Here is a 26,526-nt window from a genome sequence, read left to right as displayed (position 1 = left end):
CTGCCCCAGTGGGTGACATCCAGTGCCCCTTTCCTGCATGGCAGGGTTACCATCCCACTATCCATGACCAGTTTCAGCCAGTAGTGTTGCAAATTTTGCCACCATCTAGTAGTACCAATGAATCTGCTCTATGTCCTCTCATCATCTAAACACAAACTCTATTTGTGAGTGCAGAAGATGAAATTCAAAATACCAAATATTTGCTGATAGCTCCGCTCAAGAATGAGTGATGTTGAACAGAATGTACAAAAGTATAAAATAGGAAATGAGCCCAGAAAAGGAAGGGGCCCCCTGGCAGAACTTACTGGCCATAATTATTACTTAGTCAAATACAGACAGGGCCTCTTTTGCATTATTCTTTGGAGTGTCTGGACCATTTTCCTTTCCAAGGCTGAAAATATTCTTAGTAGCTTTCATTTTTAACTGTGTGGCAAACTCTCCATTCCTGCCTTCCAGTACTCCACCCAGCCCTACACAACACATGTTCTTGTTTGAAGGGAAGAATCCAAAGCTGGGAGAGCTCTTGTAAAGTGTCCAGGGAGAGCAAGAGGATTCCCAAGCCCGTGGTCACCCCATGAAGCTACATGGCACTCCTGGGCACCTAATATCCAGGGTCTTCCAATTTCCTGAAAATATCAGGATGATGGCCACTCCAAATAAGTCCTTGGGGCTGGCACAAACTGCAAGAGCCGCTGGTAGGCTGGGAGCTGAATGGCCCAGTGATTTCAGCTTCTCGTTTTACACTCCCTTGAGTCATGCCCAAACTCGGGGACTCCTGCCGTATCACAGCAGGTCTGACTTTCAGTAACTTTTTCAGGAAATCACACACATGCAAGAACCAATCATATAGCGCTCAGCAGAGCCTAGCCTGGCGGAAGGTCTGTAGGTTGCGGGTCACTAAGAACTACAGGCTGAGTTCCTCTAGGGTTCTCTTTTTACCCAAACCTTGGTTTCTCCATGTGGAAGTGGACAGAGTAGAAGCAGTCAGACTAAAAGCCACCAGGGGTCAGTTCCCATTCTCTTAGGACTCAGAGGGAGCTGGCCAGAACATAAGGATGGAATTGTCTTTGGGATCCAAGGCCCCAGAATGTGTTCCTTGTGAGAACTCAGAGCTCCCCACGTGTCAGTGGCTTTCAGCCCTCCTTGCTCTTTCTCATTTCCATCCCGGGGCCCAGCAGCGGGACCAGGTGGTACAATTCTGGAGCGAGCCACACTGGGCTGGTGCTGTGATGTGTTTCCCATCCAGTCCTCCCCGGCCCTGTGGTGCTGACAGACTGTAGCTGTCTCATGGCGGATGTCAGGAAAGACAGGTGGAGTGGTCCAGAGACTGGCCCAAGAACACTGGACTTGTAGTTGTGCCAAGTGTCAAACTCAGGTCAGCTCATGGTGGAGCACCAGGGCTGTGCTCTGGCCACTGGGCTTTCCTTTGTCATGGTCAAGTGCCACTTCTACTACTAGGGACCTAATGACATTTTTCTTAATATTAATTCACTTAAAACAACGGTAGTCCTGTTCTAAGCAATGTGGAATCATGGATTTGATGAGTTAGCTATGTTTTTATGATATTCACTAAATGTATAGTGATATAAAATTTGAATGATCACATTTTACCTAAACTATGTCATGGTCCAGCAGGTGCATGAGATCCAAATAGGAAAGCGAAATCTACTTTGAGATCTGATGCAGGTGCCTCATCCACAGGATCCCTCAAAAAGGCATGTGAGGGTCTCTGTTATTAAATCTGGTGACCAGGCATATTCCCCCAGCTCTAGATTGCCCAGCCTCTCTCAGCTCACAGGCCTCCTTAAAGCTGGTCCCCCCAGAATGTGATGTGGTGGTAAAGAGAAGCGCTGGATTCAGGGTCCCTGCTTTGCAATTCTGCCTCCCTTTCTGAACTGGAGTGACTCAGGTGAGTCACTTAACCTTCTTGTGCCTCAGTTTCTTCAACTGCAAGTTGGAGAGGATGCTCTTGATGTTGCAGTGGGGCTATTATGAGAACTTAGAGTTCCCATATGTAAATTCACATTCCGCTGTAGTATGTAACTGTGTATGTAATGTGTAGTTCACGTGCACAGAGAGCTTAGGCCTGTGTGTGGCATAGGGCAAGCACGTGCCATTCTGTGACGATTCCTGTTTTATAGTGAGGACCTAGAGTCACTGTGATGAGAAGCTCACTCCTCACCTCTTGCTGTGTGATGGTGGAGGCAGGACTAAAAGCTGCTCTGAGGTCCACCAGTTTTAGGGGTCCTGAGATTTGCCAGGGAACCAGAAATAATTCAGCTCACGGCTACTGCCTATCACCATGAGTCTGATAAGTAGGTCTGGGGTGGAGCCAGGATCTGCCCATAACTTCTTCCCAGGAGTTCCTAATGCAGGTAGTCTGAGGGCCCCACTGAGAAGTGCCAGGCTGGGTCTTGAGGTTTCTCTCTCCTCCCTCCCCCGCCCACCCCACACCTTTTATCCAGGCAGCCACGTAAATGCACCACCTGGTATATGGGTTCCACCCTGGCATAGCATTGGGTCACCTGGCCACCTCTGCGTAAAATGTGGTTGCAGACAGGGTGATAAGCAGGGAAGAGACAAAGAACAGAACTGGTTGTACCGAGTGACGGAACTGTCACTATGAGATGGAAACTTGCTGTTCCTGCAAACCTGGGAGTTTCCTGGGTTGCATTCAATTCTGTGCGTCAGTGTCTGAGCTGTGCAGAGTCCCAGGGATGGTTCACTTTGCAGGATGATTTGGAAACAAGCTCTGGAGGCACTAGTTCTACGGCTGTAACACTTCAGGGTTGGCTGTTTGGACACAACCTGGTGCAGCCAGAGGATCCCAAGTGTGCTTTCAGTAGTCTTCATCCCTCATCTGACATGGCGCTCTTTGTGCTCTGAGACTGTGGTGAGGGAGGGAAGGTTGCAGCTTCCATTTCACAGCTGAGTCCCTGGGGGTGGCTGAGTGACTTCCCGAAGATCACACAGCTTCCAGGGGACATTACCAGAGGCTGCATGTGGCCTTTGCCCCTGAAACCTGCCATTTTCTATCAGGTCGTGCTGCCTCTGTGTGTTTTGTGACATCAGTCCCTGGGACTAGACTAATAAGGAATGTTCCGGAAAGCTTAGCTTAGTGGAAAACAGATGGTGAAACCCTTATTCTAAGGCATTTGCGGTCTTGCTGGGGGGAAGAATGATCTCCCCCAAACTCAGGAAACATGTTTCAGTCCACAGCTTGGCCCTGAAGTCCCTGGGCCTGGCAGCAACTGTGGTACTTTACTTCTGCACAGAGCTCCTGTCAGAGGACACTGCAATCACATGCTGGCCCAAAGCAGTCAGCAAGGAGGGTGCCGCCTTCAGGGAGCGTGAGACTGACTGCACCCGTGGGAGCCCTCCATAAAAACCTGGGCCTTGGCTTCACACAGCAGAGCTAGTGAATGCGGCCCCAGCCACCAGACCTTGCCCCCACGCCCCAGTAGGCTGAGAGAAGGGAGGGACTGACGTTCGGGTCGCTATAAGGGAAACTTTTCGGGGTGAGGGTGAACACCCACCAGTCCTTGATGTGGTCTCATGGATCTCAACCTGGGCATGACCTGGGGAATTCTCTCAATCAAGGGTATGGGGGGCGGGAGACTCCTCTTCCCCCTTGCAGAGGTGACCTCCCACCCACACAGTGGAAAAAGAAAAGCTAATTTCACAATAATTTGCATTTTAAAAGTGAAGGCAAATGAGCATGTCCAGGAGGCTGGTGTTTTTGTGGGGTTTGCTCAAGCATGCCGCCCCTTGGCCTGACTGCTGGGTGACAACCTGGTGTATTGGGGCAGGTGGCCCTGAGCCTGCTGGGCCCCAGGCATTGCGCACAGTTTTTAGCAGAGGTTAAGACGAGGAGGAGATCTGTGCCAGTCCCGGAAGGCGTGGTGGCTGTGTCCCCTGCCCCAAACTCTGGGTAGGGGTAAACAACTTTCTCCTCAACGGCCCCCCAAAATATACACCCTGCTGCCTTTCATCACATGGTACCATCTCTTTGGTCCTGGGAACATTCAGTCTTTCCCTTTTGGCTTGGAGAGGGGGACAGGGCTAGAAGACAAAGAGCTAGTGGGAGAGTCACCGACTTGAAAGGGCGTGGGAGGCAGGGTTTCCTCTCCCTGGAGGCATCTAAGGTTCCTCGGGTTGCATCATTGGGCATCTGGGTGGCTTCATTTTGGCAGAAGTGAGAGAACTTTTTCGTTAAGGGGATGCAGGGGCTGAGGATGAGCAGTAGCCAGAGGAGGGCAGAAGCCCGTGTCATGTCAAGCGTCGGCTCAGCAGAGAAGGGGGCCATCTGTGCCCGCTAAAGTCTGCTCAGTGCCAAGGCACAGTGGGTTCAGGAACCAGGCATGGCCACCTCCACTGGGAGACAGACACCAGGTCCCAGAGGCTGTGATGGAGGTGGGAGCCAGAAGTGTTCCAAGATCCTCCAGGACCCACCCTATGGACACCGACAGATGGCTAGCCTTCCTGATGTCTCCCTCTCAGTCCCCCAGAGGACTCAGGAACCCACACAGAGAGCCCCTCAGAGAGGACTAGGAATCCTCAGAACTAAAGCAAGGGTCTTAGAAGTGGTCAGCACAGCTGACCCCAGAACACAGGGGCCTTGGCCTTTGGCTTGCAGAGGGTCCCTCCTGTTCTCTGGACAGCTGCTAAAGGACACTCCGCAGCTCTGGGAGTCTGGCCCAACCTGGTATCTATCCAAAAAGCTGATTTTTTCCATCACTGATTAACCTGCAGCAGTGGGTCTCCCCTGGAATGCCGGCGCCCGGCCGTCCTGCCAGTGGCACAGGGCTCCTTTATTTCAGGAGGGTGTCCTAGGGTCGGTGTCCAACCCAGTAAAAATAATACTGATATAACCCTCACAGAGCCAGCTCTGCAGATGTCAGCACTTTATCAGGCTGGGGTATGGCCAACAGGAGGCTGACTTTCAGAGTCAGATGGTGCTGGGTGGAACGCCGACTCTGTGAATGGCTGGGGCCACAAACCACAGTCCCTTTGTGGGCCTCAGTTTCCCCACTTATAAAGTAGAGGTTGAACCAACTGACCACAGAGATCCACCTCAAAATGTCAGCAACACAGCACTCTTATCCTGCACCCAATACTTTTAAACTTTTAATTATGAAATATTTGAACCACAAAGTGAGAGAGATAAGTTGCAAACCCCAGACACCATTGCCCCATTTCCACAAGTACCAGCCTCCTCTGTCACCCAGTCCTTGCCGACCAAGACTCTCTCAGGACAGTCAAGCATCTCACCAAAGAAGTGGGACTTACCATCTGTGCTGGGCAGAGGCCTCTCCGGGGGCGCCGGGCTGGACTTCATGCTGTTCCCCATTTCTCTCTCTCCTGGGGTGGTGGAAGATGCCCGAAGCCTACAGCACAAGAGACACACGTGGACAGTCAGCTGCGCCCCGAGCCCTCTGCGTGGAGAATGACCCAGTTTAGGCTGCATGGTGCACCATTTCTCACGCAGCCTGCTCTTTGAAAGGCGGCTGTTTTTATGTGAAGACGCAATTCGCGAATGTTGGTTACATTTGCGCAGCTCAAGTTCTTTTTATCAAGGGAATGACAGAGAAAAACCACAGAGAGGGAAGTTGATAGCAAATGCTGCTGGTGGCAGAAGTTTCCATTCCTCTGCACCCTCCCCGCCAAGGGGACAGGCAGTGTTTTTGTGAGAAGCTGAACAGCGTTTCAGTTGGCCCCAAAGAACCTACACTTGGAAAACGTAGAGTCAGCTCCCACGCCCCAGAAATTCAGGGCACATAAAACTTAGGATTTGCCTGACTTTATAGCCACAAGGGGTGAGGAGGGCCCCTGCTGCCCCTGCCATCTTTTGTCTGTTGAATTCTCCAATATACTTTCACAGAGGACCCAAAAGGACAAGTTCCTAACACACTCTGTATCTCACTCTTGCTTTATGTGCTGCCAAAGAACGTTCTGCCAATAATCTTGATCTCTATAAAGTCCTGGCGTCCCTAAGCCGAGTTTGCAATGAAGGGAACAGTTTTAGAGAGGGTAAGTGACTTGTCCCATGTCACACAGCAGGTGAAGGGGGTCCTAGGGTTTGAGCCACTGATGCTTCATCTCCAGCTTGCTCCACAGTGGCTTCTCCTCCGGCAGCGCACCCAGCTTGGAATTCTAGTGGTGCACTTACAAGCTGGAAGACCTTGGGTAGGTTATTAACCTTTCCTGCCCGTTTTGGAGAATCATAGAATAGCTTTGGGCTTTGATTACAAAATTAACTGAGGTCAGGCTTGTGACATGCACAGAACATGGCCTGGCATGAAAACCGTGCTAGTCATTGACATTTCTTGTCCATTTCCTGGTTGTCTTTAATGATCCATGTTGAATTAGAAAAAAAGGCCGCATCCATAGGTACAGCCATTCCTGCCTCATGTGGAAAAAGAGATGGGGCAGGGTCCCCAGCCAGTGTCCAGGCCAACAGACACTATTGCTCCTCGCAAAGCTCCGGGAATTCAAGGGTCCAAAGGCCATCCAGGCCCCTCCCACCCAGCCTCATGTCCTGTCCAAGATCCGATGTGTACAGTTGTTCCTCTACTGACCGTGGGCCCTCTCCTCACCCATCATATGCTCAATACACTCCAAGTCCAAATGCACTGAACATATGACCCACAGGATATCATAGCTGGACCTGCCCCACTGTAGGGTCTGGGTTGTTTCCCTTTGTGATTGGAGGGGAGCTGAGGCTAGAGACAGGTCACACCAAATATTACTAGCCTGGGAAAAAGCAGAAATTCAAAATTCAAAGCCCAGTTTCCCCTGAATGTGTGGCTTTTCACCACTGTTAAGCTGCAAAATCACCACATCCAGCTGTGATAAAGTGGAGCCATCTGTGTAGATTCTCAGGCCCCGGGCTTTGAGATGAGGTTGGGAGGGTCTGCATTGCTTCCTAATTTGGGAGGGTCAGTGGTGAGAGTGGAATTCTTGGTAGATTCACAAAGAAAGTAAACCAACGAGTGTTTTGTAAAAGTGTGCATGTTCTAAACGTTTACATGAACAACAGACACCAGCACATCCTGATATTCCCAAGGTCATTATAAGATGGGCAAAAACTCAGGCGCACTAATATGGTGAGGCCGAAATGGCCTCGGGTCTAAGGTGAAGTGTGAACCCCACGTGCCATGGACCCGTGGGTGTTGGTGACTGGAGGTGCCAGGCTGTCCTTCCTCAGGCTCACCCCTCCCCTCAGCCAGGGGCAGGGCTTCCTCCAGGGTGTGCAGATTTCAGCAGCAATACTCTGACTCCAGAGTAAGGGGCATGTCTGCCTTGTCCCCAGCACCAGCCTGGTCAAAGGCATTCCTCATTCCTGAAGACACATGTGTCACAAGACATCCTCACAGTGCCGCAGCCCCTTCCAGGCTCCCCCCGCCCCCCGCCCAAGGGCCATCGGAGCCAGTGCCTGGGGACAGGCAGGACCCTGCCCTCCCCACCAAGGAGGCCCCAGCCTGGACGTTTCCAGGGAGGAAGTGCACGAGTGGCCTTCTCCACTGTGCAGCCCAGCCCCATGCAGGTCACGTATGTCCCATGCACAGGCTGACCCACACGGGCCTGCCGAAGCCTGCGTGGGACACACACAGGCTGTGCTCCGTGGGGCTGCTGCCGCCCTGTCCCAGTCCTACTGCTTCCGGGAATGCACCAGCTGCCCCTGTCCCTCAGCCTCCCCTTCTGGTGTTGCTGAGGCCTCCGGGTGTCAGGGAGCCTCAGCATGCAGAGAGAATTCTGAGACAACATGCATGACAGCCCTGCCCACCCCTGCTCTCCTAGGTGTCCCCACACCACAGCACAGTCCCACTGGATAATGCTTTCCTCCTCTTGGTGCCTGATGCTTGGTGTCAGGTGTCAAAACACCTAAATGACAGTGTCTGCCCCTGCCCCCAGCATGCCTGCCCTGCAGACACCGAGTGGGAAGGCCCTTCCACCAGCCTGCCAGCCTCCCTCCCACTCCATCCTCCCCTGAGCCATTTCCGAGCAGTAGGTGGCAGCCATAACGTCCCATCTCTGCCTGTCCATTATGTCACAGTTGTGCCAGAAAACTAACCTAGAAAAGTCTGTGCTCCCCATGAAACTCCCTTCCCGATGGCCACCCCACTTCTCAAGCACTGGTGTGCTGTTCTGAGGCTGCTCCTGGAGTCTAGTACATGAAATGAAATTTAAAAAAAAGAGAGAAATTGGAACTTTGCATTTTTCAGATGAGGAAACTGAGTTCCATCCCAGAACAGACACATACCGGGGGTCTGGAGAGGAGGAGGCTGAGCAGGTCCTCAGAGCCTGGTCCTTCTTTTCTAGGGCTTCCCCTTGGAGGCTGGCACCCAGCTCTTCTGCCTTGCTGGCTGGTTGGCGCTCACTCTCTGTGAGACAAGGGCTGTGAGAGCCACCAAAAGCCCATCGATTCTTAGCAGCCCCTTAGAGGCTGCTCACTGGCCTCTGGGAGCCCCAAGAAGGAGTTAACTCATCAAAAAAAAAAAAGGACTTTTATTTGACAAGAGTGAAAATGCCCCCGAGGGTGCGAGCTGCAGTCTCCCTAATGAAATGCGAACGATTTGATTTAACCTGCCACAGTTCTGTGAGTGGATGGAGGTGGGAGAGGGTGAGAGACATAATTGCTTCCAGGAACAATAAGAAGAGGACAAAAGAGAAATGAGTTAATTAACACTGGCTCTGAACATCCGGGGCTCCCTTCTCCCTGCCTGTGCCTCTGGGCGTGACTCTGAGGTTTCCAGGGCAAAAGATCTAACCGGGACCTGCCTTATGTCAACACGGATCTTTAGACCACGGCTGTTTCTCTGTGTGATCTTGGGCCTCAGTTTCCTCTTATGAGAAATGAGATGAGCAGAAAAGCTGATCTCCAGGGAGCGAGCCTTTTAACTCCACTTCATTGTAGCAATCAAGACTCCATGGTTTTGAAAATTAGTAATAGGAGAAAAGAGCCATCATAATTTTTACAAAGTCCCATCGGGCAGATCCAGACCTCGTCTTTAGATTCCGCAGGATCAAGGGAAGGCAGGGAGGGCGTGCGAGGCCCACCTCCTCTGTTTGGTCTGGCCAGCCTCCCTGCAGGGACTTTCCTCTTTCACCCTCTTGGTATGGAGGTCAGGGTTTTGCTCACCTGCTCACAGGCCCAGGGATGGAAACCCTGCATCTCCTGACTTCAGACCCCATGCCCTTTGCCCCTGACCATTGATGCTGTCGTCCTCTGAGAGGATACTGGACAGCCTGGGGGCAGGCTGCCCCTGGAGCAGACAGAGGTGAGAAGAGGCCAGGGCCCGCAGGGTGCTGCTGTAGGCATGAGGTAGTTGCCCGCACAGGGGTTCTGTTTGCCCAGGGATTCTTTTGCTGCATGCTCTGTGTTATCTTGTAAATACAGGACCCAGCCCCTCAAAGTCCTCTTTCCTGAGCAGCATCCTGGGACAGATTGGTAAACCTTGCCCACCTGTGCTTCTACGACCTGGACTTGGCAGTTAGAAAGGAAGGTGTCCTGGGCCCCTTCCCATCATGGTAACAGGGAGGACTGAGGACTCCAGCCAGCCGAAGGCAGGGCTCCTGTCCTGTCCCCTGGGATCCAAAGCCTCTGTGACTCCTGGAGTCCATGTGGGAGCCTTCCAGGCCAGCCTTCCCTTCTTCCTTGTAAACTTCCTCCCCCAAGAGACAGCTGCAGGCCCATTCCTATGACCTCCTTCTAGAGCATGGGAGCACAGGGCCAGGGGTGGAGGAACCTCAAATGCGCGGCACATGTTCCCAATAACAGCAGCAGTGACACCCAGAGTGTCATCTGATTGGTCAGCTCTTGCCCTCCGCCAGGCAGGAGGCCCAGCACAGTGTAGCCGCCACACCCCAACTGCCCACACCACCCACCTGATACCTGAGCTAGACCAGCTGGATCATCCAGGGTCATACAGCTAGTAAGAGATGACGCTGGGGTTCAAAGCAGATTGGCCTGGCTTAACACCCTGGGCCTGGAACCACCAGGAAGTGCTGCCCAGCCTTCCTGCCCTTCTGGGTGGCCTAAGAAGGCAATAGAAAAATTATATTTTCAAAGTCAAAAGCAAACTTTGAGAACCATAAACTTTTGCAGAGAATCTTTCATATGAGGGACATGGAAGCCCCAGGGATCTCTTGGAAGTCATGTGGCACTGATTGGCAGTCAAAGTCTGGGGATCCTATTGGGGGGAGTAGAAAGGACAGGAGCGAGATTGTGAGGCCTGCTGCAGTCAGCAGGCAGGAATAGGTCCCCCAGGAGGTTGTCCAGCTTTTCATGACAGTATTTTAAAGAACCATTAATGCCATAGGACACAACCAAGAAAGAGAAACTAGCTGTGCTTAAAGGGTCCCAATTTCATGAAGAAAGATTTTTCTTCTTTTGAGGCATGGTCTTACTAAGTTGCCAATATGGCCTTCAACTTGCAATTCTCCTGCATCAGCTGCTCAAGTTGCTAAGATTACCAGTGTGTGCCACCATCCCCAAAATGATTTTGTGAAAATTTAATCTGCAAATGTAAATACCTTATATAGAAAATAGTTAATGAAATTTCCCAAAGTGTTTCCAAGAGCATCCTTGGGTGGGGAATGATCTTATTTATCAATTTTTCCTTCAAACAATTCTAGAATATTCAAATTTTCTTCATGTGCATAGATTGCATGTATGTTAAAAAGTTCAGAACCTGATTTCAGGGTCTTCAAAGCAGGCAGCCTGGCTCAGATGCCAGCTCCCTATCTCCTGGCTGTGTGTCCCCCGGCAAGTTCTTTTTCTTCTCTGAGCCTTGACTTTCAAATTCATCAATTTGGAATACAAGTATGTGCCCTTCAGTATTGTTTAATTATAAATCACACCTAAAGCTGAGGTGTCTGATAAATGGTAGCTAAAAATTCACAAATGCAGGTCCCTGTGGGGACAAGGTGGCCTGCCCACTTTCAGTTCCAGCTGGAGCCAGTCCCTGCAGTACGACAGGAGATCCTGACTGATACCTGTGACTCCTCAGTCGGCTCAGGATTGGCTCAGCTGGGTCTGGAGTCTGACACTTTGCTTCAGAGAAAATAAGAGCTGGCAAAGGTGTTTGGCATCGGTTGCTCTCCCAGCTAAGGTCTCGCAGGATTTCCGGGGGCACCCCACCACATCCTGACCTCAACTCAGCAGGTGCATCTCCCTGAGCCCCAGGCTGGGGGCTGCCAGGGCTGCCCGCCCCGTGACCCACATTGCTCCCCACTGGCCTCCTAGGGCAGGTGCAGCCCGGGCCTGTCCTGCCTACCTTGCCCCTGCACCCACCTGGCTCTCCCAGCTCGGCAAGGGAGCGCTGAGGGACAGCCACGGCTCCAGGACTCTGGGCAAGGGCAAGACCTGCCAGGAGCAGGCGGCCAGCTCGGCGAGGCGCACACACCTCCAGCCTTCTCTTCGCGCCCACCTCTAGAGAAGAGGCACAAGAGGGCCACTAGGGAGACAGCTGGGGACGGATCCTCCAGGACATCTCAAACTTGTTGGTTCAAACTGTGTGTTAAAGAGTTTCCTCAGAAGCTTAATACAGAAAATAGGTAAATCAGGTACTTGGTGGGCGCTGGGAACTCCGTCTCGCCCCCACCACACGGGACACCTCAACCCCAGGGGAGAATGGAGCGCTGAGAGGTAGCAACTCAACTCTTGAGTTTTCTATTAGATACCTATTTCTAATTAGATAGTATTTCTAACATTCCTATTAGAGTTTTCTAATAGAAAAGGCTGGAGAGGGCAAGCAGGTCCCAAAGTCACACAGTAGTTTGTCGGCAATGAGAGGCTGAGCGCTCGGCCTGCCCGGGGTCCATGGGCCTGTGTCCGGGAGGGGCGCAGAGGGGCTTCAGGATAGACAGTCTGTCAGGGAGACGAGCTTTGCCTCAAGGCCACACAAGGTTGCAACCGGTTTCATGACTGCTTCAAGATATGGAAATCAGCCTGATTGGGGGCCACACAAAACTGAGGCCAATTCAGCTCCACAGTCTATCCAGTCACCAAGCTTTCCTCCACAGATGCTTCCCCATCTGCCTTGCCGGCTTTTCACCAGGAAGATCAGTGAATTGGAGGCCGAGCATACACTAGTGTCTCTGCAGCTGTACACTCTGGGGACGCAGGGCCTCCAGGACCCAGATGTGCTGCAGCAGAATGGGCCGTGTGTGGTGCGCAGGGTGGACGTCAGGGGCTGTCCCCAACATGGCGTCAATAGTCCACAGAAAATCCCTCCCACTTTCCTGAGGCCCCATCCTCTGTGACTAGGGACAGGCACCACCCAGTCTGGCTCTGCTGGGCTCAGGACAAGTTCTCTGGCAACCCCCAGGATGTGGATGGGGTCTGGTCCCAGGCCAGGTCCTGGATACCAAAGTAAGCTGTGACCTGGTGACATCAAAGGGTCAGCAATGAGCAAACAGCTACAAGCGCGATTACCCTGACGCTAGCTTTTGAGCAGCATGGGAAAGTACTGGCTGCGCAAGAGGATATGTGGGTCCTGGGGAGGAAGTGTTCATCAGAGCAGGAAGAGGCAAAGGGCACCTCTGTGGGATGCTAGAGGCCTCCAGAAATCTAGGCCCAGGGATTGGCAAGGCACAATTTCTTTATTACGTCACGTTTCCCAGCAAGAGCTGGTTTTGCTTTTCATTCACGCACTTGTCAGGGGCACTGGGAATCCCATGTGCGGACGGCAAGCCCTGCTTTGAGTCTGCCCGTTGTGGGAATCACCTGCCAGGGTGCCCATGCCCTGCGTCCTGGTCATGAGGCAGATGGTGGGGTGTCCTCACTCTAAAGAGATCCTCAGACGTTCCCTGTGGGCTGCGAGGGAGAACCTGGGCTGTTTGTTTTTTGGGTCCCCCTCCCTGCCTCCCTGGGGAGGATTGCAATGCGCTGTTGGATGTTGCGGTCACCCGCCTCCCCTGCTGGACCCTAGGCGCCAAAAAGACAGCCACTGATTCTTCTGCTCCCTTGAGCTGGTCATTCCGAGGAGTTCAGAAGAAAATAGAAAGAACAGATAAAAGCTGAAGCGGTGTGCCCAGGACAGTGGCCCAGTGGTGAGCTGAAGCCTGTGGGCGGTCAGTGCCAGGTGCCACTGATCTGCTGTTGCCAGTCTGGGGTGGGAACCTCCCACCGAGCCTCACTCCCAGCCTGTGCCGCCACCTTTCTGTGTGTAGTTAAGAAGAGATGTTCCGGGTGGGTCTCGGCTCCAGGCACACTGGAGTGGACACCTGCTTCACTGATTCTTTCTCTGGACAGTTATTCATATGTGCAATGGCTGCCTGTAGACATCTCCATTTGTTTTTTAAAAAGAAGAGATTGCTATCAATTGCAAGCTGTCAAGCCCAGCTTCCACTATGTGGAAGACCTAAATTAGATACTTAATGAATGTTTTAAGTATTTCGGATGCCCCAAAGAGCCCACCCATTTTATAGATGAGGGAAGTCTCAGAGAGGCTAAGTTACTTGCTTAGGATCACACAGCTGCTTCAAGGTTGGGGTCAGCTTTGAAATCTTGGATCTCAGATCCCAGCCCTAATTCCTTTGGTTGTGTTTATACCAGAATAATGGCATTTTGCATTAAGGAGCAGATACTTTCAGAACCGGGGTTGCTTGTGAGGCCGCAGGAGAAGGTGCAGAGATGGGACGCACCATCCCCTGCCCTGTGCATGCAGCCCTTCCTTCTGACTGTTGGAAGTCACTTCTCACCTGGCATTTGCCACAGAGGACCCAGCTGCCAGCTCTGCCCTTCTGCCCAGGCCCTGAGCTGTCAGCCTGGTGTCATGAAACCCTCTGAATGGGGGGCTCCAGTCCAATTTCCCCCATATTCTACTCTCCACCATTACATCTTTAGAACCCATGGTGGGCTCACTAATTTCCCCAAGATGGTGGGCATGCTCCTTTCCTCATGTGGGTGACCACTTGCCTCTCTGTAAAGACGGGGGACCTGGTGGAGCCCTCCTGCATCATCCCAGCCCCTGCCAGCTCCCCTGAGCTCAGCAGGAGGAAAAGAGGCCCGTGTGTGATGTGTGCCAAGGTCCTCGCCCCCCGGGGCTCACGAGCGCTCACCCCGGGCCGCGCCCTCTGTGTGGCAGCATCCTCGAGCTTAGGGCTTTGCAAACCTGGGAAGTCAAGGCCAGAGCACCTGCACAGTTGGCCTGGCCAGCCAGCCAGCTGGTAGGCGGCACAGGCAAGCCCTGAATCCAAGCGGTGTGGCTCCAGAGCGGCTCTCGGGTCCACGCCCTTCAGCACAGGGAGATGTGGGGGCTCGAATGGAGCTACAGCTCTCCTTTCCTGTGACAAGGTGACAGTGCCACTGCTTTGTGTGCTGGAGGGTCATGTTCATAATAGGTGTCAGTGGCTGGACCACTGGGGATATTGAGAGAACGACAGGTGGAGAGGGGGTCAGGACACTCAGGGCGCTGGGAATTTCAATTCAGAGGCTGCAGGATTTAAGCTGATCATCCACGAGGAGGGAGAGCAGCGACACAGCCATAATCTGGGGAGCAGCGCTTCCCAGGATTAACGTGAGGATTCCATTCGACCTACATCCCCAGCTCCTCCGTTCCCTCTCCCTGGCTCTTGGTCTCCTTCATGGCGTACACCCTGGTGGTCATCAGGTATTGACCACCTCACCTCCAGAAACTTTCTACAGACTTGTTCCATGTCTATTCCTCAATTTATAAAAAACATGAATTGCAGGAGACTGTCACATAATCTGTGCACGATTAATTATGCAGAATGACTAACGGTGTTCTATATAAAGGGCCTGGCCCAGTGCAGGGTCCCTAAAGACAGGCCAGGGCACAAGTCCCCCTTTCTTCTGAAGCTCTTTAAGTCTCCCTGGCTTTGCTCACTCTTGGTTCCCCTGGCACACCAAGCCCTCCACCATGGTCCCAGGCTGCCCAGATTAAAAAAAAAAAAATCTGGCTGGACCTGGAGTTACGTAATCAACTGTGGCCCCTCCCTTCGCGGAGCTCAGATGAGAGGAAGTGGTTTGGACAAGATGTACTTAAATCCTAAGGAACCCTGGGGAGGTGTCGAGAGGGGAAAATCACATGGTGTGGCCTCAGTGCATGTTGACTGAGGGAACAAATGGACGGACGGTGGATGGATGGATGGACAGGCACGTGCATAAATGTACCAACATGTCCCTCAGGTTGTTAAAAATTCAAATGATTCGGTCTGACAAGCTGGAAATTCTTAACGAGAATTTTAAGTTCCAGCTTTTCTTGGAGCTGGGGGAAATAAATTCTTGCTGAGTGTGAAATGAAAAATTAAAACTGAGCAGCATCTATTAATGCAGGAAGCTGATGAGACGCAGTGGCATGAATAATTTCTGTCTGTAAGAAAAGTGCTCTGCTCAGAAGCACAGCGCCCGCTCACGCTGCTCAGAGTGAGGAAGTTTCTCGATCTTAGGAAAATAGTTTCAGTTTGCTGCGATGCAAACCTCCCCACATTTATGTCAGATGGAGGAACAAGCCGAGATATGTATTCAGAAAAATGGAGAAGGAGTGCCTGGCTTGTTGGTTTTGCAACCTGATCCACCATATTTACCATTGCTGGCTAACAGTTTTCTGCCTAGAAATACCAGAGGGAATAGACATACTTTCACTGTTTGATTTAGGAATGATACTAATAGCTACTATTTAGCCCTTTGCATCACCTACAATTCCTGCACATGAGGAAGCTGTTTTATCCTTTTCACAAGGAAGAACCTGACATTCAGAGAGGCAAAGTGACCTGCCCAGAGTCACACAGCTCATTGGTGGTTGACCTGGAGTGTTGATTCAGGTGTAGTTGATTATATCACTGGCTTCCTATAATGCCATCCTGCTGCCCTGATTCTAGAGCTGTTTGAGACGCAGGAGTCTTAATGGGTTTCTATCAGTCTGTTTCGTGAGTTATCATTACTCTACTTTCCAGAACTCACTAAGCACTCCTAGATAGTGTTCTTCTAATTGGAGATTATTAATTGCAACAGAATTTGCCAGCTCTTCCATTTACCCCCTACCCAGTTTTAAAAGGACCACAGTTTAATAGACCCAAAACACAGCATATCACAGTCAACAGCAGAATGACAATTCACAGAAAATGGGATGGAATTCTCCTAAAATGAAGGGTATCACTGTAAACAGATGCCACTGTCCTTAGCTCCCCTGTGCTCCCTGAGGTCCACCCTCCCCACCTCAGCCCCTCAATGCCTCTCTGAGCCTCATTTTTTCATTTGTCAAAAGCAAATAACAATTGCAAGCTTGCAGGATTGTCCCGAGAGTTGCATGAACGTGACTTTTCATGCCATGCCCCTCTTGTCACTTAGGACGGTCCCCACCTGCTCACACCCCACTCACAGACCCAGTCAGGCCATTCTGAGGCCAGAGCCCAGGTCATTCTCTGAGACTAGAATCTCTTGATAAGTAAACCTGTAAAACAAAATGAAGTGTGCCAGCCTCCTTAGGAAGCGCTGCTTCTCCCGAGTCTTTTCCAGTCTGCACTTGCGTGATTTCAGAATTTATGATTTCCTATATAGACCTTGCCCTTAGCTCCCTCCTCCCCCACGCACCTAGCACCTACTTAGGTTATTGTCACTTATCTTTGGCACCTTCCCAAACTAGATCCATGCTGCCAGACCTCACCCAGCACTGCTGCTATCCCCAGTTTAGCTAGGCTCCGTGTGCCCTTGGACACCAGGACTCCAGGCACCCACGGTGTTGGTGTCTGAAACTGACTGGGCACTGTGCATGTTGTTCATTGAATCCGGCCAATTGCTCTGTGAACTAGGTGCAGTTATTTCCTTTTCACAGATGGGAAAATGAAGGCCTGGGGTGGTTGATAAGCCTGCTGTGTACCAGGCTCTGAGACTGTCTCACCTGGCAGGAACGTGACCTGCCCACCCTCCCCTTCCCTGCCCTTCTTCCCCTGGAACAGTGCACCCAGGGCACAGTGAGCAGCTCCGGTGTCAAACTCAGTGCTGGGTGCTGGGCTTCCTCCAACATGCTTCCCTCATGTCCTCAGCTCTTCTCTAGCTCCAGAAAGTCCACCTCTGCCAGCTGTGCATCGGAGGGGCCCTGATGGCTCTCCCCACCCAGTTCTTGCCACATCCCCCAAGGTACCTTCAAACGCTGGGCATGGTCTCCCCTGGGAGTTGGCGGCGGAGGGGCGGCCAGGCACGGGGTCACCGCCTCTCCATCAGTGGCTGCTCCTCCAGAATGAGCAGACGGCCAGGGCTCCAGAGGGGTAGAGGAGAAGCCCTTGCTATCAAGAGGCACCACAGTTGCTAAACCGCCACACACTTCCTCTGTGAGAACGAGGAAGGCGCGGGGCTTGCAGAAGGGCAGGTTCCTGTTTTCAGCAACCACCCGGAGCTGACTTCTCTCTGCAAGGACGGGGAAGAGAGAGGCATTATTAATTTTTTTTTACAAAGCACTTGAGAATATAGGCAGCTTGATTCTAAATGGCCAGGGCTTTCAGAAACTTGGTCTCCCCCGCCCCCCACTCTCACCCTCTCTCTCTCTCTAATTAAAAGGCAGATGGGCTGAGATTTTGCTCATGTGCATCCCTGGAGCTCTCAGGGCCCAAAGAGGCTGTGGCTTAGCTAACTGTCACTTCTTTTTTTTTTTTTTGAGTTTCCCAATTTTTACAGCTTTCTTATGTCACTGTCAAATGGATCCCAGAATCAAGCTTCCTGTCCTGGCTCTGCCAAAAAGCAGTTGTCAATTGCTGGGGACTTGAAACAGTAGGCAGCCAGCCCTCGACATGGCTGAGCTGCCCACAGCCTCCCTGGCAAGACTTGCCCCCACCTCTGCTGGGCATCTACCAGAAGAAGCTGCAGGGAGCAAGAAGAGCAGATCTTCCAGAGCCAGATCATAGGAGGCCAGAGAGGGCAGCAAGTCCCCACCAGGAGGGGTCCTGAATCAAGGGGGAAAGCCAGAAAGAGGACCATGGCAGGGGCCCTGGGAGTTAGGTGCCCTCTTGGTCACTTGGGGCCATGCCAACCCCTGGGGAATGTGCTGTGCTTGTGTGGAGGCACAACTTCCAGACAGTCCACTCAAAAGATGTTAAGATGCAGAAAGAGAAAGGAGGAGAGAAAGCAGGCCAGTGTGGCCAAGTGTTGATATCGGATGAATCAGGTGAGGGGTAATGGGTAGCCTTGTTCTCCTTCATCATGGGTGTGAAACAGAATACATATTTAGTCTACATATATCTATTTATTATTTTATGCGTGTGGGAATGGATGTGTGTGTGTGTGATTACCCTATTCATAATGTATGAGGCTCAAGCAGGGAAGCTAGGCACAGGGACTGGGGTGTGTTGTGTTGGTGGGAGAGGTGGAGGCTTCTGGAAGGCCAGTCCTGGGATGGGTGTGTAAGCTGGGAGGCCAGAGCACCGTGCTCAGCTGGTCCTCTGCAAGCTCCTTGCAGCGTGTCTGGACAGGAGGACACCACAGCAGCTGGCCCACAGTCACATAGTCAGTCCCAGCCAGATCAGAACAGATGTAGGGCTGTGCCCCATGGCCCCACCCAGCCAGGACATCGTACCCTGAGACAGTCATTTAGAAACCTTGCTGACTGTAGTTCGTGAAGATAATGAATTAAAAACACTGGGGCTGTGTCTAAATTTAGAAGACACCCAGTAACAGAGACATGCTCCCCCCGACAGCTCAGGGAAGTGCCTGCTCTGTGAAGAGCAAAGAAAATATTGCAGAAGACTGAGGGGGCAGACAAGGCAGGCAGAAATGTGCAGAAGTGGAGCCTCCCCATGGCATGGGGAGTAGGAGAGCTCTGGACCCAGAAGGCCTGAGCCGTGGGGACTCTTCAAAAGCCTTTTCCATGGTCCACGTGGGTAAGATAGAGTGTGTTCCCTCACTCTGTCCTCCAGTCAGTAAAATTTGCTGAGCAAAGCACCATCTCAGACCCTGGGGTTTAGCTTGGAAGAAAATCAGTCAAAGCCCTGTCCTCCTTGGCCTGCCCACCCTGGAGTCACCCCGTGGAGGGTAGTAGGGCGACCGTGGACTCTGGAGCCTGCTATAACGGGAACGCAGTGGGCTGGTGGGACAGAGGGCCGCGGGGTCCATGGCTGGGGCATGAGAATCTGCAGGTGTCATGAGCTGAGACTTGCAGGAGGAAAAGGAGGCAGCCCAGTCCTGGCCAGCAGGAGGGTACAGGCTGCGGGAACTGCTGATGCGACTGTGGGACCCTGGTGGTGGGGCCCCAAGGACATTCCAAGTCTGATGGAAGTCAGGCTAGTGACAACAGGCCCTACCCATAGATGAGACAGCACTCCAGACACCAGCCACTAAGGCACAGCTGGTCAGGGCCTGTGGAAGGGCAGAGGCACCACAGACGACAACATTGTTAGTTTGTCATGTAGGCCTCTCCCACGGCTCCCGGCACCTGGCCCAGTACCCTAATAGCACACAGGACTTTCCTTCCTAACCCACCAAGGGGCCGTTGAGCACAAGCATGTGGCCACTTATTCAGGTATGCGTCTCAGGGTCCAAACATTCAGTCATTCAACCAACCTTTGTCAACACCGGCCACATGCTGGGGACTGTATATGGCCAGGCTGTGTCTGAGCTCAGGGAACTCAAGCCAAACCCTTTCTTCCCTGTTAGCCAGACCCAGCACAGGTCTGCATATTGTTGAATTACTGAATCTGGCAAACAGCGATGGCCTTTCTGACAGGACAGTCTGGGAGAAAGCCACAGAGATAGCATGAAGGGGCCCCGCCTCCCTGCCCTGGAGGAACTGACACTCAGGGAGGAGACCGGAGCAGATATCACAGCTCCAGGGGGTTAAAGAAGGAGGACCTTGGTGGGGAGGGGGCCAGGAGAGGAACCACAGCAAGTCCGGGAGCCCCTAGCACTGAGGCCTGGCGGGACCAGGTTGGATTCCATGCCAGCAGGAAGGTCATCATTCAAGGTCCTCAACGTACCCGTCAACACAAGAAGCCCGGACAGAAACTCGGAGGGTGATGTCATTCCCGGGACCTGAAGCAAAAGTCTGGGTCAGAAGAGGCTTCGCTGCCCCAGCCAGGTGACGGACAAGCCATGGGGAGGTCGTGCTTCAGGGCTCGTGAAGACACCCAGGACCATCTGTGTAGGGAGCATGTGATTTCCAGAGCTGTGCAATTTAATTAGCTCTTTGGGCCCAGACGGATGGCCACTGGGAGATTACCAAGATGCCAGCCATGTGCAGGCTGAGGATCACTTGATTAAGTCTGAGGGTGAGTGTTAAGGTGGATGGTCCCCTGAGTAGGCAGTCCCCTTACACAAGCTGTGAGGAGCCAGTTGTGGTGTCCCAGCTGCAGCTGGAAGGCCTGCTGATCCCAGCAGAGAGCTGAAGCTCATTCTCCAGCTCGGGTCTCGGGATCCGGGAGTTCCAGTGCTCCTAAGGTGATGTGGGGTTACGTGACAGGTGACAGGTGTGAAGGTTAAGCCCCATAGTAAGTCAGAGTTCACAGCTTGATCCAGTATGAGCAGGTTCCCAGATCTCTCCCCACTCCCCACCAGAGCTCACTTAGTCATACAGACCCCTAGGCCTCCCCAAGCAGAAGCGAGTACCCCCTTTCAGAACGCCCTGGGGGAAGAGGTCACTTTGCACACATTGGTGTCAAGGTCAAGAGCCAAGAGCGAGGTTCCAGATTCCTGGGGGCTACGTGACCTTGCACGGTTTCTGCAGCTCTCCCAGAGCCTAATAAGGTTACTAATGCTACTTGATCACCAGGTTCCATGGGACCGTGCGTGTAAAGTGCCTGCGTGGCGTGAGGAGCTCCTTCCCTGCAGTCAGAGCATGTGCTTAGGAAGGTCAAGGTGTGTCGAAAACACGTGGCGACTGAGTCTAGAGCAGAGAGCCTTGTCCAGAAGAGATGATCCAGACTGTCCCCCAGTTGCACAGATGGATGAGGCTGTGCTGGGGAACAGGACTCCTCTGGGAATGCTGACTTCCACCCATCGGGAGACAGTGCAAACTCTCCCTCCTGGGGGTGGGCAGGTGCTGCTGCTCCACTGAGAGTCCCTGTGTCTGGGACCAGCTCCTAAGGTGGAGAGGGCCCACTGGAAGGAGCCGAGTTCCCCGTGGAGTGAACTTCAACGTGTTGTCAAGCTCTTCCTGTTTCTTTGGGAGGCGTCTGGAGCTAGTGGCATTCTCAGGAAAGAGACAGTGTGGGAGCCACGGGGCACTGACATGTTGACTCATTAGAGCGCTTGTCTCTCAAAGTTGCTCAAGCACAGCCGCCGCCTGCCCCTCCCGGAGACCCACTATCCTCAGCTCTGCGAGGGTTGGTAAGCAGGGCGGCCGGTCTCCCAGGGCCTGGACTGTCCCTTGAGCAGGATCTGGGATAAGCCACGTGGCTTTCTTTACTCACCTGCTCCAGATGCACTGACTCAGAGACCTTTCTTTCCCAGGACCAACCCCCGGTGCTCGCTTCTCTAAGTGGGTGTGTGTGCGGGAATTCCCGTGGGCTAGCCACGGGGACTAAGCCGTGGGGACAAAGGTGACATGTGCTCTGCCCTCCAGGAGCTCCACGTGAGTTGAATAGGGATCCGGAAGGAACCAGGACAGGGCAGCTTGGTGGTCAGGGACACCAAAGGAAACAGCTGGCGTCACTGAGAGGGCATGAGGGTACCAAGAGGTGGTACTCAGGGGCCTTGACATGAGAGGGGCCCACGGAGGCTAGACATTTGAAGCACTGACCAAATGTCCTCCCTGTGCCTTCTTGGTTCCTTTTCATGGTGGAATGGCTTGAGCACATCTCATCTGGAAGTGGAAGTGACAGTAGTGTCTGCCCCTTACCTATTTGTCCTGGCTCCTCGTGCTCTCTGCCCCTTCAGGTCCACTGGAACCAGCTGACGGATGAGCTCCGTCTCTGTCCCCTGCTGCTCCAGCCTTCCATGCCCCACTGTCCTCAGAATCTGCATGAACGCCTCGCAGGTGCCCGTCGCCCGCCCGTCTCTCCTCCGCCTCCCTGTGTGCCTGCTGCCTGGGCAGCCCCTGCTGGCCGTGCCTCTGGGTGTGCTGACCCCGACCCCCATGGCTCCCCCACTCAGGATCAGCCAGAACCCCGGGCTGCACCTGGCTCCTCCCCCCGCCAAGGTGCTCGTGCCCTATCCCTGCGTGGGAGTCTGCGGAAGCACTCTTGCCCCCTTCGCCCACTGCCCAGGTGGGGTCAAGCCATGCCACCACTCTCATCTGTCCTCTGCCAAAGGTGGGGTCTTCAGCTGCCCGATGGCCTGAGTCCCTGAGCTGGCTCATGCTACGTGGGAGGAGGAAAGGTGACAAGGGGTGCCATCTGCCTGCGCCCAGCTGTTGCCAGGATGACCTATCCCTGTCCAGGGGCGTGAGGCTTCTGACCATGTCTGTACTGCCCACAGAGCAGCAGCTGGGGGCCTCGGGTGGCATCCCAGCTCTCTCCCTCCCTCTCGGTCCCTGCTGTGTGGCATGGCCAACTCCTAACTTCCAGTTGGGGCTGGGGAGCAAAACGTTTTGTGTGAACATCCCAGTGCTCCTCTCTAGTCATCGTTACACGCGGCGATTCCGCTACCCTATGCCTCACAAACGTGAACGCGCATTTTGAGATTTCTTAAATTATCTGTAAATACTCTAGAATTTCCCTGCCGTGCTCTGGTGGATTGTCTTGTTCACTTGACGGGCCACCACGACTAACAGGGACATTCAGGAGAAACGGACATCATTTCTAAACAGTGACGAATCTTGGCCATGACTTCACTCTATGGTCTTTTTTCTGCGAAGGGCACAGAAATCCTTGTGAACTGTGTTTCAGAACAAAGCCTAGGGTCAGCCTCTGCCAGGGAGAAAGGAGAGCCAGTGTGCCCCGGTTTCAGGTGCCATCGCCCAGGGGGGCAGATCTCGGGGTGTCTTGGAGCACCACCCCTTTTCCAGTCTGCTGGCCTGACTCTGGAGGGCAGGGAGCCGATCTCTTCTGTCAGCGTGGTGCCCAGCACTGGGACCTTGCAAGGCCACAGCAGCCAGCTAACACCAGGGAAGGAAGGGGAAGGAGGCAGGGGGAGTGGGAGGGAGAGACCACAGGAGAGAGTTAAAAATAAAAGAGAAGAGCCTCCCTTCCCCCCAGATCACAAACTTCCTCAAGGCCTTAATCAGCCTCTGGTTCCCTGGGGCATGGGCACGGAGGAATTGCTCAGAGCTCCTGGAATTATCTATCCCGTAATAGACTAGCTCACAGCAGCAGGGCCGGCCTGTCCCAGGGACAAGGGAACAGAGGCTGGGCTCCAGGCAGGGAGGCCTCTGCACGGGCCTCCAACATCCCGGGAGTCCGCCTCCTAAGTGCTCTGCCCTGAGTTTTCATCTCCTAAACATGGATTCCAATAAAACCGTCCAGCCGGGTCTCAGTGTGCTTGAGCAGCACGACGCAGCCAAGAGCCCCAGCAGGATGCTCGTGGTGCATTCCAGCCCCAGCGCCTCGTGCTCCCAGGAGATACACTTCTCTCAAATGACACGATGTTGCTGTTATCTAAAGAAGAGCAAGCTCAACGCCGCCCTGATGTAATTTAGATCAGTGTCATCCAGGAAAAACTGGCTGGATGGGTGTGAAATTAGTGTCAGCGTCCCCCTCAGTGCCCACTGAGCCACAGCTAATTGCACCCAGCAGTGGGCAGCGTGGAGGACAGCCAGGACAGACAGGCTCGGGGCTCAGAGTACTCTCTGCCAAAGCTGAACTTCAACCTGAGGCATCTTTTCTTAGACTACAGAATATTTCACTATTTTTTTTTTTAAATTTTAGTTTAAGTGGCCATAAAATTATAAATAACCGACATCTGTAGAGTGCTTTATGGGTTATGAAGTATTTTTAAATCTGTTATTTCCTTTAATTATCATAAGAACTCTTTGAAATACTGCTTGTGATTTTAATGACTGTTGCTATGTGTCAGAGATGTGGGCGCATGGAAACAGGTTCGCGTTCTCCGTGAATTCATCTCAGCAGATGGATAAGGTAAATATTCTATTTGCTTTACACTCAAGGAAAATGGAGCACAGGACTTTGAGAACTTCCTAAGAACATGCAGCTGGTAGGAAGGATGCTGCCCTTGAACCTGTGCTGATGGGCCCGTGGCACCTGCTCTTGAGGCCACACCTGAGACTTGAGCACGTGTTCATTTGACAGATGAGGAGACTGAGGTCCAAGCTGTCAGAGCAGGGGTCAACAACATTTCTCTTCTCCAAGAGCCAACATTCCGCCAATTCTTTCTGCATCTCTTCATCATCATCATCATCATGATTTATAGCTGTTTCCTTCTGGCAGGTTTGGAGGGGATGGCACTGTGGAGTAGATCCAGGAGCAAAACTAACAGGGACTCAGTCCACCTGTTTATTCTTAGAGATGCCAGACCCTTAGCAAGAGACCCCAGCAGGGTCCTGTGGGGAGAATTGGATGAGGTTCTGTGTGAATGTCCAGCCCGGTGGTTGCCACAGCTGTCCTCGTTCTGGGATCAGACCTTGAGATGAAGTAGTGGCACCTCAGAGGACACACAGGTTGTAGGGCAGGGGCGAGGCTCAGGGTGAAGTCCCATTATCAGGAAGACCAGAGACAGGGTTTTCATCCTGCTGGTCAGCTGGACAGCTGGTCCTCAGGAACCCAAATGCAGTCTCCCTGCTGGTCAGGAAGCTCGGTCAGTGCCCGGATGTCCTCTTTTGGTGCAGGCCTTTGGCTGTCACCCACCTCTCACCGCAGTGGCCAGTGTGAACTTCCTGAGTCCTGAACATGGCTGCAGCGCCCCAATCCACCTCCTCAGTGGCTCCCTTTCTCCCTCCTTGTGACATGGCACAGGGAAGGCCCTTCTGCCTCCTTGTCCAGGCTCAGCCAAGCTACCTCCTCCTCCATTGGCCCTTCTGCATCAGGTGGCTCCCACCTGTCTGCATGGCCCCTGCTCAGTCTTTGTGGAGTGACTCCCAGTCCCCTGGCCAAGTCATGACTCCCTGTGGGACTGTCCTGAGAGGACCTGGGCTGCTTCGATGTCCACTTCCTTCTTTGTGTCCCTACCAGCATCTCATGACTTCCTGCACACAGGGTACTTTCTAGGGCAGCCATGGGAAGTCCTTTCTGCTGGTCAGGAGCTGGCCACTGTCATCTACTGAAGGAAGAAAGGAGAGGAGGGAAGGGACAGGGGCCAGAGGGACCTGGTCATCAGGCCTTGGCCTCCTTACTCCTGGCGTCTCTACTGGGTCCATTCTCCCCTGACCCCTTGGTTTCTTGGTAGTTCTTCATCATCGAGGCTATGGCTGGAGCCAGAGCCTGCAGGGAAACAAGCAGCCACTCTGTCCCGCCGGGCTGGGGTGCTGAGGACCGCAGAGCCCCCCACGGCTCTCCCCTCAGGTTTCCACCTGGAGAGTGCGTCCAGGAACGCAGCTCTCCCAGAGCCACCACCAGGAGCCGACGTCTGTAGCACTGCACATGAGAGATGAAGAAAAGCTCGGCCCTGAAAATGGCCAAGTTCTTGGTTTGCCCAAGGCGACCAGGCCACTAGGTGGAGGAGTCGGGATTTGAAGTAGCATCTTTTCCTGATTACAAGCACTTGCCTTAATGCTTTTCTACACTGGAAGCTATTTTTCAAAGGTTTCTTTTTTCCTTTAGTGAACACTGAGGGTCGGATCAGCAGGTACCAGTTGTCCAAGTCTGTGGTGCGTGGCGTGGCACTTCAGCACGTGTACACAGCGTGTCCTGACCCCTTCCAGCAGCCAGCAGTCCCTCTCCTCCTTGTGGCTTTACACTTGGGGACTGCTCGTCACAGGTTTAAAGAAGACGATGACGGAGAGCCAGTCAGAACAGCTGGCCTGCAGCCGGCTTATCATGAAGCCTTTAGGACCAAGTCACAGAGGCAGCAGAAGCAGGCGAGTGTGCCCTCGGCAGCCAGGGAGCGTGCGCAGGCCTCCCCCACCTGGCTCCTGGGGGCCTTGCGACAGTTTGGTGAGGCGGACACTTACAGGGGAGGAAACTGAGGCTTGAAGGGGGCGTCATGTGCTGACCAGGTCCCCAGAACGCCTGTGTTGACCCCAAACGCCAGAACCTCTGACTGCCCCTGTTAGAGCAAGGGCCTTTAAGAGGCCATCAAGCTAAAGGGGGCCATTCGAGCAGGGCTCCTGCAATCTAATTGTCATCCCTATAAGGGGAAAGAGGAGGACATCCCAGAGCCCCCAGGGACCGCACACAGAAGGCGGGTGTTGGAGGAGGCAGCAGAGGGCAGTCGTCTCAAGCCAGGGACAATGCCTCAGAGGACACCATCCTGGCTGGACCTGCTCTCAGACTTCCAGGCTCCAGGGTGGACAAAGGGTTCGGTGCCGTGGCTTCCTGGAAAGCCGACCCAGAGCTGCGCTCCTCAGTTCAGAGCCCGCTCCAGCCACGACGCGACTCGGCTCTCGCCCCGGGAGCAGCCGGCCGCCGTCTCCAGCAGTAAGTGACCTGCACGGGCTGAGACGCCGAGACGCCTTCTGCAGGGAGACATATGCCCCTGCGCACACCATCAGTGCTCCCGGGCGCCCAGCGGGAAGCTCAGCG

At 53.3% G+C, this 26,526-nt stretch overlaps 2 protein-coding genes across 4 annotated transcripts in view; one reads left to right on the top strand and one right to left on the bottom strand.

The window, feature by feature from the left end:
* Sla (Src like adaptor) overlaps positions 1-17,353 on the bottom strand; it is a 33,456-nt gene extending 16,103 nt beyond the window's left edge. Inside the window, exons 1-2 of one of the 3 annotated variants that reach the window (XM_046449070.2) lie at positions 17,112-17,353; positions 5,290-5,387 (exon numbers count right to left, since the gene is read on the bottom strand). In XM_046449070.2, coding sequence (XP_046305026.1) covers positions 5,290-5,350 — 61 coding nt within the window. In that variant the 5' untranslated portion in view covers positions 5,351-5,387; positions 17,112-17,353. Of the gene's footprint in view, positions 1-5,289; positions 5,563-8,263; positions 8,380-17,111 lie in introns of those variants that run through there. The other 2 variants (XM_058580874.1, XM_046449069.2) reach the window with 2 other exon arrangements.
* The window catches only part of Tg (thyroglobulin), a 219,550-nt gene that overhangs the window by 155,029 nt on the left and 37,995 nt on the right, over positions 1-26,526 (top strand). The gene's annotated exons all lie outside the window — the stretch shown is intronic.

Source organism: Marmota monax, unplaced genomic scaffold, assembly GCF_021218885.2.
Source record: "Marmota monax isolate L192 unplaced genomic scaffold, Marmota_monax_Labrador192_F-V1.1 WCK01_AAM20220418_F8-fsc00073, whole genome shotgun sequence".
Taxonomy (NCBI): domain Eukaryota; kingdom Metazoa; phylum Chordata; class Mammalia; order Rodentia; family Sciuridae; genus Marmota; species Marmota monax.
The sequence above is the reverse complement of the archived record's forward strand: the minus strand, read 5'-3'. Positions and strand labels throughout refer to the sequence as shown.